The sequence below is a fragment of the Sceloporus undulatus genome, chromosome 5 (assembly GCF_019175285.1).
Source record: "Sceloporus undulatus isolate JIND9_A2432 ecotype Alabama chromosome 5, SceUnd_v1.1, whole genome shotgun sequence".
NCBI classification, from domain to species: Eukaryota; Metazoa; Chordata; class Lepidosauria; order Squamata; family Phrynosomatidae; genus Sceloporus; species Sceloporus undulatus.
Window position 1 is genome coordinate 12,002,515 of NC_056526.1, and position 11,887 is coordinate 12,014,401.

Here is an 11,887-nt window from a genome sequence, read left to right on the forward strand (position 1 = left end):
CCACTACTTCTTTCCCAGGGTGCACCGCGCTCCCGTCATCATAAAAGGAGAAGGCCTTGCTTAAGGGGTGTCTTTTTTAAAACGGTGTTATTCAAATGAAGGGGGCGGCGCTTCTCTTGTGAGAAAGAGAGACCGAAGGGAAGCCCCGCCCACTCCCTGCTCCTCCTCCTCCTCCTCCGCCTGGGTCTCTCTCGCGCCCTTTCAGTTGCCGGCTGGCGTGACGACGAGGACGACGACGTCGCCGCTGCTGCTCCTCTTCCGCTGCCGCCTCTTGTGCCTCTCGCCGCCGCGGCTCCGTCCTCGTTCTCCTCCTCTTCCTCCTGGTTCTTCGTGGGCCGTCATGGCCAACTACATCCACGTGCCTCCGGGCTCCCCCGAGGTGCCCAAGCTGGACATCCTGGTCAGCGAGACGGCGGAGCCTTCGGGGGGCGGCGGCGGCGGCGGCTATCGCTACGGAGCCCTGCAGCTCCTCAGCCGGCTCAGGCCCCACTGGAAGCCCCAGGAGGTGACGCTGAAGGTAATGGAGGCCGAGGAGGAGGAGGAGGAGGCCCGGTTGTGGCTCAGGAGGAGAGGGAGGGAAGGACGGGCAGCCATTGTGGGGAAGGCAGGGAAGGAGGAGCCGCCGCCGTCGCTGTTTGCAGCCCTCCTCTCTCTGTCTCTCTCTGTTTCCCCCCTTTCTCTTTCTCTTCCTTTCCAGGGTTTATATCCCGCCTTCCTTCTCCCCCACAATGAGAGCCCGGCCTCTCAAAATGGAGGACCATAGATATATATATAGATAGATAGATAGATATGTCTGTGTGTGGAGGGCCTTCGAGAGACAGAGAGAGAGAGGGGATATATGTAGGACGTGACCCAAGCTCTACGGATCTATAAAAACCCCAGTCACGCTCCCAATGGAAAATGGAGGACGAGGCTCAGGAAGGAGCTGAAAGAGAGATCAGCGCAGGGCGCTTGGGAGGAACATCTCTCTCTCTCTCTCTCTGTGTTTCAGTATTAGGTCATGTTCTGCACAGACGGATACAGTACATACATAGGGCATGGCCACATATATATATATATGTATGTATGTGTGTGTGTCAAATGCCCAATACACACACACACACATGTAGGACATTAGAGAGAATGCATAGATAGATAGATAGGACACAACCAAATACTTATATATGTATACACACACACGCACATACATATATAGGTTTCTCTCAAATGCTCTACACACACACAGACACACATATGTATGTAAGACATTTGAGAGAATATATATATGTAGAACATGACCACCTCATATATATATATATGTGTGTGTGTGTGTGTGTGTGTGTGTTTCTCTCAAATGACCCTCCCCCCCACACACATATATATATGTAGGACATTTGAGAAAATATATACAGTACTGTATATGTATATATCTATATATATCTATAAGTAGGACATGCCCAAATACTCAAATACAAACCCTGTCATTCTTCTCAGCCACACTCAAGATGGGGGACCTTCTAGAAGGCCTCTTGGGCTGGAGGCTGAGATGGAGGACGCGTCCTGGAAAAGGAGGACGTGCTTCTGCCTCTTCTGCAGCCAGATGGGAGAGAGAGAGAGAGGGAGGGAGATGGATCCGTTGAGGGGGAAGAAGGTGGTGGGTGTTTTAATTCAAGGTTTAATGCCTGTGTGTGTGTAAGTAAAAGGGAGGGAGAAGGAATAATCCTCCTTCAGCTGAGATGGAAGCAAATGGGGCGTGTGTGGCTTCCATCTCAGCTAAATTTCCAGTGGTCTTTTGTGGCTGGAGGCCGGGTGCTACAACATGTTAAAACGCAAAGAAAGATACACAGCACTGCAGCTGCAATACGATAAAATCGTTAAAGTGTGTGTGTGTGTGTGTTGGTGGGGCGGGGGGGGGTCTTTTCTTTCTCCTTCTGTAGCTAAGGAAAGGTTTCTAACGGCTACAAAGTTGCCTGCAGCTCTTTTCTCTGCCAGGTGTGTTTTGTGTTTGTGTTGATGATGATTTCTTTCATGCTTCACCTCAAGGCTTGAGGTGGGGTACGACACGTTAAAATGCAATTAAAAATACACAATGCCACAGTTACAATACTATAAAATCATTAAAATACAAGCTTAACATGGTTTTGTGTGTGTGTATATATATATCTCTGTGTGTGTGTGTGTGTGTGGGGGGGGGTGTATAAAATGTGGGTGTGTATGTATGAGAGCCAGTGTAGTGTAGTGGTTTCAACGTTGGACTGCGACTCTGGAGACCAGAGTTTGAATCCCGTCTCTGCCATGGAAACCCACTGGATGACTGTGGGCGAGTCACACTCTCTCAGCCTCAGAGGATGGCAGTGGCAAGATCCCCTCTGAAGAACTCTTTCCAAGAAAACCGCATGATAGTTTTGCTTTAGGGTTGCCATAAGTCAGAAACAACTTACATGTATACACATGTACACACAAGGAGAGAGCTATGTTTAGTGATGCACAGTAGTAATTTGTCAGTTGTGATAAATAGTGTGGGATGTTGGGGGTGAAGGAGTCACTTTGAGTTGCCATTTATTTGGGATGAAGCTGCAGGATACCTGTCTCAGAGTCTGCTCTTCAAAAATAAAACTGTTGGGGAGGCATAGGGGCACAAAAGGCAGAAAGGGCAATGTGTAATGCGCGCACACACATATATCCATAGTCTCTGGCTGAGGGGAGCTAAGTACACACACACTCCTTTCTCTTTGTAGTCCAAAGGGGTGTAAGTATTTGTTTGGAAAATCCTGCCAGCCACCGCCTTGTCACCTCATGCATTTTTCTTTGGGGAGTGATCTCACTTAATAAGAGAGGCTTAGGGTTTGCCTGATAGTCCCTTTCTCCAGAGTAAGCGTTGCAGATGGTTTTCCCTCTCGGAAGCACAATGTTTGGCCTTTCACCCACTCTTTCCCTGCAATGTAAACCATGCCCACCTGGCCAGGTTTAGACCACCAGCGTTGTGCTCTTTTGCCCATTCTTGGACAAATGTGGATTTTAGGGAGGGAAGACACATACTCTCACAACGGGGGCATTGAATATAGTGGTGTAGTCCCCCCCCCCAACCTTGAATTTCCAACTTTTTTCTTATTTCAGAATTGGACTTCACCTAATCTTGGATTCAAAGTACATTGTACTAACAAACATGCAATTTCATGGACATTTTATTGTAGAGGCATTTATCCTAAAGCATTTGGATGTGAATTAAACACCCATGTTTAGAGTTTGATTATTTTGTTATGCAGAATTGTGTTCTTTTAAAAGTGTGGGGAAAGGGGTTCTGTCCAGAATAAAGCTAAAGTACAAAGTCATACAAAACATACCTTCTCAATGTTAACAGACTTTTTGCTATTTAGCTGTTTTCTTCTTCTTTTCCTTAATTACCCTGAACATCTATGATAGGCTATAAACACAGAAAAACAGCGCTTATAGTAGGAGAATCTGATGATTTTGTTAAAACTGGAGTGTCTTTTTATCAGTATATCAGCAGCTATGTAATTATTTTATATTTGACTGGAGTATCTGTTTAATTCACTTAGCTATCACTGTCACACATCTTTATTTTTAGAGTTGCTGGGCTCTGTGTTTTTGAAATAAGACTTGCTAAAAAAATTAGGAGATTTATAAACTACTTCTCAAAATACAGTCTTAAGACAGTGTATAAGAAGTAATAAAGTTGATAGTTAATATAACAGTATAATCATTCAGAGTATCAGAATTTAAAATGAACAGCGACACAGAGCGCTAGCGATAAAAATCTTTTCATTTTAGCCATTATACTGTAAAACTTTTAGTGACAGGATCAACATAAAATCCTTGTCTCTCATTCTTAATTAAACAAAGTCTGAAGCACACATTCTCAGTGTCCACCTGAAAGCAAATAGTGGCCCTGAGATTAAATAAGTATATATCCGCAACTACAGATGTTCTTGTGGAGTTTGGGTTTATGAGTAGCCAGCGATTAAGTGCTAAGGAAGTCATGGTTTCTTTTAATGTTTCTATGTTAATTAGAGCAAAAATTACAGAACCTGTTAGAGGTTAATGTTTAATGTGAAGCCAGCTTTGTTTATTCAGAACTAATCTGTAGCAGCTACTATAGAATTTTAAAAGGTGATATTTTATTTCTTGGAATATTCTGATTACCAATAAGAAATAAGGAAGAAAGCTTAAATTGTTTGAGCTTGGAAGCATCTTATCATTTGTGATCAGACTATTAGATACATTAATTTTATTTTAGTTAATATGCTTAAAATTTAGTGGAGCCATGTAAGGTTGATGCTTAATAATAATTTCTTTAATTTTTCATTCATACTTGGTCAGCATGCGATTTAAAACTATACTCTAGAATGGTTAGATATACAGAGTGGGAAGTTTTGGGCTGATGGACATTTGTTTTATACAGTGGTCCTCAAACTGTGCCCTTTAAAAGATTTTGGACTTCAGCTCCCAGAAGCCTCAGCCATGTTGGCCAGTAGTCTGGGATTCTGGGAGCTGAAGTCCAAAATCCCTTAAACAGCATAGTTTGTGGACCACTGTTGTATAATATAGTCAGAAGACCAGTTTAGACCACAGTGATCCTCCTTAGGAATTTGGGGGATTAGGACATGTTTCAAGGCAGCTAACACAGGTGCTTCCATTCTTTCATTTCCCTAGCTTCCACATGAGGTTGTCATAACATGCAAATCAGGCAGAGTATGTTTAACACTAAATTTGATTTTAAAATGGGTTTACATACCATGTTTTGGAGCTAAATAATAATCACAGTTGCCCGCTACGGTGAACTGTTGTTAGGGAAAACCATGAAATGAGGAGAAAATTAGTGTTAGAAGAGAAGGGAAAGAAAGCAGTATGTGAGCCATGGCACAGTTGTGGCCGTCAAAAGTATGTTTATACGGTTGAATAAATTTCAACAATAAGAGGTTAAATAAATAAATAAAATAAGAAGTTACTGTACCCTCTGTGTTACAGGGAGCATGTGATATACTTGCTGCACTGACACTTGAAGTAGCCTCTTGATCAAGAGAAGTAATAGTGCCACTGTATTCTGCTCTGGTCAGGCCCCACCTGGAATATTGTGTCCAGTTCTGGGCACCACAATTCAAAAAGGACATTGAGAAACTGGAGCGTGTCCAAAGGAGGGCGACTAAAATGGTGAAAGGTCTGGAAACCTTGCCCTATGAGGAACGACTCAGGGAGCTGGGGATGTTTAGCCTGGAGAAGAGAAGGTTAAGAGGTGATATGATAGCCCTGTTTAAATATTTGAAAGGATGTCATATTGAGGAGGGAGCAAGCTTGTTTTCTGCTGCTCCAGAGAACAGGACCCGGAACAATGGATCCAAACTGCAGGAAAAGAGATTCCACCTCAACATTAGGAGGAACTTCCTGACAGTTAGGGCTGTTTGACAGTGGAACACACTCCCTCGGAGGGTGATAGAGTCTCCTTCCTTGGAGGTCTTTAAGCAGAGGCTGGATGGCCATCTGTCGTGGATGCTTTGATTTGGATTTCCTGCATGGCAGGGGGTTGGACTGGATGGCCCTAGTGGTCTCTTCCAACTCTATGATTCTATGATTCTATCAGGAATTTTCCTATTAGAAACCGATAAATTACTCAGAATGAGAGTAAAACATGATTTTTAATAGTCCAGAACATACAAACACAATTTCTAGAAATAAAAATATTTTTCTGGCCTGGATTTACAGAGTAGAACATCTTGTTTCCTAGAGATCCCTGGTATTCAAAGTGGTGGGCTGCAGATTGTTGTAAACTCATAAGGAAAAGATGCTACATTAAGGAAAACTCCAATATATAGTTTTAATATATTATTCCATCTTGTCCTTTTAAGCCATACAAATTAATGTTCCTAAGTGGGTGTTTCCCATTCACACTTCCAGAAAATTTGAGACTGTAAGCTTGATGTGTAATTTTAAGTGCATGTGCATGTAATTACTTTTACAAATACAACTACAGTAGTTAATTCCATTAACGAGTTGCTTATGTTTGCTATTACCATAAGCATTGCTGTTGAAGAGAAGATACTAAGTGATTATCTCATACTGTTTGTTGTACAGTATAAGATGGGATGGAAGACCTGTGCCCCCAGAAGTTTGTTGGACTCCATTTCCCATCAGACCCATCTTACACAACCAGTGAACAGAAATATACATAATATAGTTCAGTACCATCTAGAGGAAAGGAAAACACTGAGTGACCTTGGCCAAGTCACATTATCTCAGCCTCTGAAGAAGGCAAAGGCAACCCTCTGAACAAATATTGCCAATAAATATTGCCTTGTGAAGAGTCACCTTAGGGTTGCCATAAGCTGGAAATAACTTGAAAGACGCAGCACACACAAAGTGCTAATGCTTCTCCTGCCCAGCATAAGAAAAATAATACAGTGGTGCCTCGGGTTACGAAATTAATTCGTTCCGCCATTCCTTTCGTAACCCGAAAATTTCGTAACCCGAAACACTTTTCCGTTAGCACTGGAAAGCCTTAGCTGCACTTTGCAGCATTTGAATTTCGCGCCGAAATGAATTTCGTAACCCGAAAATATTTCGTGTAACCCGAAACAGTTTTTGCCAATTCCAACTTTTCGTATCCCGGAAATTTCGTAACCCGATCATTTCGTATCCCGAGGCACCACTGTAATGTTGCGGCCATACTTCAGCCAACTGCCGGTGTTGATGAAGCTAGAAATAGTGATTGTGGCTCATCTCCCCCTTTCCCTACTTTTCTTGAAAGCCTGGAACTGCTGATATGGTAGACTAGATGTTCCAATGTTTTTATTTGTGGAATTCTGACAAAGTACATTGAGAGTTATGTGATAGACACCACTGCAAAATGATTTTGATGAGGTTGTCACAAAATGTTTGATATAGTAGGTTACAGCTTTACTGACAGCATCCACTTTGTGAAGCAACCTGCAGGCTTGATCCTTCCAATAGGAATGGAAAGTGGGTATATATAGAAAATACCCCTTAAGATAGCAAGCAGAGGACTAGCACGAAGAAGCTAATTTAAAAATAATTTTATTACCATGTGTTAGATTTGATATCTTGCCTTTCCCAACAAAGACAACTCAGCCAACAACAAAATGAACAAAACTACCAGTTAAAAATATAAAACAGAAGAATTGAAAGAAAACAAGTTTAAAGCTGTTAAATCAATTGAAGCAATAGTAGAACAAAAAGTAGCATGCTTTTTGTGAATTAGAAGATTCTTGACAACAACATGACTTTTAATGCCAAAGACTTTCCTAAATAAAATGGTATCTGCCCAACCCCGGAGGACAAGAAGTTGTCCTCACTCTCTTGATAGGATTTCCCATGTTTTTATTAGAACACTAATCAAAAACTTTCTCTTGTGTCTCACCTAATTTGTCTCAAAGCAGGATTTAGAAGCACATCTGAAAATTTTGAAGACTGGGTAGATTCATATAAGTAGAAAATATGACTTTTCAGGTACTCTGGACCCTGGACAAAAGTCATTCTGATTGGACACAGAGTGGTAAGGGATAACTTGGTACAGTAATGGTGAATCTTTTAGAGACTGAGTGCCCAAACTACAACCCAAAACCCACTTATTTATCGCAATGTGCCATGTCCCTCTGGCTTTCTAGTGACAAACTCTAGTGTTGGGTCGATGGTGCATGTGCCCACAGACAGGGCTCTGAGTGTCACCTCTGGCACGCGTGCCATAGGTTCACCACCACTGAAGTCTTGGTATGTTCTGTGACATACTTTTGCAGGTGCCACAGTGATGTGTGAGCATGCATACATGGGCCTTCAGATCGCCTATTAACTTACCATAACCCCACAAATTGCATAGGGATTTCTAGACAAGGTATACTCAGAGGTGGTTTTCCCAGTTCTTTCCTTTAAAATATAGCCTACTTCACATAGTATTCATTGGTGACTGGGGGGATAAAAGTTTACCATTTAATTTTCCATGATCTGTATAGATGTAAACCTTTGACTGTGTATCTGTTAGGTATTTAGCAGTTTCTTTTAAACAGTTTTATTTAGCTTGGAAAAAAAACTTCCATTGTAAAATGGTTAATTATCAACATGGGACACAATACTTTTATGCATGATTTTTTTTTAATTCAAAGCATTCCTGAAACATTTCAGCGCCATAGTCTTCGAATACAACCTACAAAAGAGGAGTGATACAGTAACTGTTTAAAAACATTGACAGAAAGCCTCCACCATGAGATGTCTGGTGATGCCACCCCCTCCAAAACGCTACCATTTCAGCCAAGCAATTCCTCAACCAAAGAGTTTCTAAGGTGGTGCAGATATGGGCACTAGGAAAAGATGTCTGCAGCATTCTCCTGGTCACATGAACAGGAAGCAGGAGAGTCTCTTGGGGTCCTGCCATAGGATGTGGGGGTCACATTCAGTAATTAATGACTGTAAACGTGAATCCTCTGCAGTTATAAGATCTGGGCTGCATTTACACTGCAGAATTAATGCAGTTTGCTAACATGGAGTGGTCTAATCCTATGTAGTATTGGGATTTGTCATTTGTTGTGGCACCAGAGCACTCTCACAGAGAAGGCTAGATTTCTCACAAAACTACAAATCCCAAAATTCCATAGCATTGAGCCATGGCAGTTAGAACGGTGTCAAACTACACTGCAGATGCAGCCCAGTTAAGTTCATCTTAAATTATATAGCTATTGAACAGGATGCCAGTCAAAGTGTGAGTTGTAGCTAAAAACATACTCCATAGTTGTAGGTGTGAAGTGAGTCTGATCCATAAGAATGTTGCATGGCTAAATAGCAACTCCAGTGTAATCTCTTCCGTATTGTATGTTCTTTCTGGTGAGGGCAAGGCAAAGCAAGGGAGAGAGACAAAGGTCATTAGATACATGGCAGAATTTGAGTGGAAAACAATGGCTTGAAAGAATCACCTTTTTAATTATTTATGTATGAATGACCCAAATTTTATTTCAGGTGTTGGATACCTTTAAAAGAATTTGTTCATATAGAAATACTGATAAACTAAATTCCATTCATGTTACCTCAACAAATGTTATGATGAACTAAAATGATGTTTTTTCTTACTGTGAGTGGTAAAATGGTTTCTAAAATTGAAATGTGAGATTACTATAGTAAGAGATTGAGGGAGTAAATTTTATTTGTACATGATTCTGTGTGTTTTGCTAAACACCATTTCAAGAGGTCTGTAGTGTAAATAATAGTAAAGATGGATATTAAAGTGAGATCTAGAATTGCAGACATCTGCATCAGTTTAAAGTCTACATTGTTGGATAGAACTGTTACAGGTTTTCCCTCACCCAAGACTTTGAGCAAGGGGGCAGACTCCCTCTTGGGAACTCCTAGTTCCTGCTCATACATGTGTCCTGACTTGCTGCCATCACCCCTTTGCCTTGGGATGCTCCTCATTGCCAAGCAGAAGGGGATGCCTGCCAAGGTTTCCTCATGTCCATCCCTCTGAAGAAATTGAGTTAGGGATAAAGTGAACTAGCTGAACCCAAGGCTTTCTCTTTTCTCTAACTAGGGAAGCACACTGTGTATGTCCAAGTGGTTAAAGTGCCAGTGATGATTAAGAGCTTCTGTTCTAATTATAAAAAAAGGATGTATCAAGCTAATAAGGCATCATAAAGCTTGGAGAGGGTTCAGCTGAGAGTCATGAAAACAATTTAAGCATAAATTTTGTAGAACTGATAATAAACTACCCTGACCTACCTTGGAAGGCAAGCCCACTGGAGGCAACACCCATTTCCATAGCTGGACTCTAATCATGATACTTACTTTGTTCTAGTTGGTGCACCTGTCTTGGGGAAATTTGGAGAGCCTCAGCCATCCCTAAGGTGAAAACACCCACCCCTATTGCTGGTTTTTGCTATAGCAGCCCCTCGCAGCTTATGTTCTTCCCTCTCTTTCCTGCTCATAGAGGTGCTAACGACTGATCAATCAATTAATTAATGTGTGTTCCACTTTTCTCCCATCACGGGGCCTAGCATGATGTAAAAACCCTTATAGTATTCTGTGACATAAAAATGAAATAAATAATATATAAATTTTCAAACCCCTCTGACACCAGATTTGGAAGAGGTTTCTTTGGTTAACATGGCACTAAGTCAGCATTCAGCCCCTGTGTTGGTCATCCAATTTGTACGGTTTTGCTAAAGACAAAATAAGATTAGGGCTAATGATGTTATCACAAGAAGGATGGTTGAACTGAAGAAAGGGTGAATTTCCTGTTCATTTTATACATACATGGTTCCTATTTTCACTTTCACTTCAACAGTACAGATTTAAAAATAAGCAGTGATGTAGTACTGTATCTCAAGAAAAAATAGAATTGAAAAAGTGTGATCTGATTTAGTATGTTTGGATTATGTTTATTAAACAATTTTTTTATGTCCCATCCTGCCTGTAAGCATTTTAACCGAAATATTAGATATAGTGGCAAGTTCTCTGGAGGGAGCCGAGAAGCAATCCATTATCTAATGTGAGGCCGAAGGCTTTCATGGCCGGCATTCCTAGTTTTTTGTGTTTTTTTCAGGCTATGTAGCCATGTTCTAGAAGAGTTTCTTCCTGACGTTTCACCAGCATCTGAAGATGCCAGCCACAGATGCTGGCGAAACGTCAGGAAGAAACTCTTCTAGAACATGGCCACATCGCTGAAAAACCCACAGAAAACAATAATCTCTTGGGTTATATTCCTTGCACCAATCTTAGAGGCAGAAGTCACTTGGGCCTGTTACAGACTGCCAAAATAAATCTGCTTCAGGTCTCTTTGGAGGTATGCTGTTTAAATGAAACCTATTGGTGCAGTGGTTAAATGTGCTGCAGCCACTCACTCGCAAACCATAATGTTGCAAGTTCAGTACCAGCAAAAAGGCTCAAGCTCGACTCAGGCTTGCATCCTTCTGAGGTCTCTAATATGAGTACCCAGATAATAATAATAAATAAAACTTTTATTTTTATCCCACTTTTCTGTAACTAGACAATCAAAGCGGCTCACAATTAGACATGAACTAGTGTGAGTTTCTCTGTCAGATGTATTGTTTGTAGCTGGAGTGAAACCAGATGGAAGTTGTGCAGTCTTGGCTGCTCTGTATATCAGTCCTGTACTGATTTTCCCCATTCTTTGTTTCCAGTTCTGCCATCTCCTAAAAGAATGTTGTCCGTTTCTTGAAGTTGTAATATTCAGCGTGACAATAAAATGGCAATAGAAATGGGATATAATCAATACCACAGCAGCATCTACTGTCTAAAACATGTAACTGCAGGATGGAAAATATTAAAGTGTGGGTTGTAAACAGTATTTTTAAAATCACTTATATAGGTGGTACTTTAGAATTGGGACTGGGAAGATGTGGGTTTAATTTGAGTTGCTGAACTTTGAGTAGTGTTCTAATTATATGAGTGATCAAATTGAGGTAAAATCTGAAGAAGACAAATGCTCCATTGGTCAGTAAACCACCCATCCTGTTACAGCCTATTTGGATTGGAGGAGATAGTTCTTCAGCTGACAGACCTGCTTCAGTATGAAGATCTGCCCATGACAAAGTGTTTGGAATAGGGATGTGCGTTGATTATGGCTAAATCCAAAATAGCTTGAGATCATTAATAATAATAATAATAATAATAATAATAATAATAATAATAATAATAATAATAATAATTTATTTATAGCCCGCAGGTTACAACAGTAAAAATAAAGATAATAAAATAAAATACAATAAATAAATAAAATACAATAAAATTAAAGAGAGCGAAGGGAGAACATTCACAGTTAGGCCTGATGGAAGGTGGGCCCCTCTTTTTCATTCCCTCCCAAGTCTGATGATGATGTCATGGAGGGAGGGCTCTTCTTCTTGAGGCAAGGATTTTATTTTAATTAATTTTA

The 11,887-nt window shown here is 40.9% G+C and overlaps 1 protein-coding gene across 2 annotated transcripts in view; it reads left to right on the forward strand.

Annotated features, from left to right (window-relative positions):
* The first annotated feature begins 160 nt into the window (after nucleotides 1–160).
* ETNK1 (ethanolamine kinase 1) overlaps nucleotides 161–11,887 on the forward strand; it is a 41,099-nt gene continuing 29,372 nt past the window's right edge. The window contains exon 1 of one of the 2 annotated variants that reach the window (XM_042469595.1): nucleotides 161–517. In XM_042469595.1, coding sequence (XP_042325529.1) covers nucleotides 341–517 — 177 coding nt within the window. In that variant the 5' untranslated portion in view covers nucleotides 161–340. The remainder of the gene's footprint in view (nucleotides 518–11,887) is intronic. The other variant, XM_042469594.1, reaches the window with a different exon arrangement.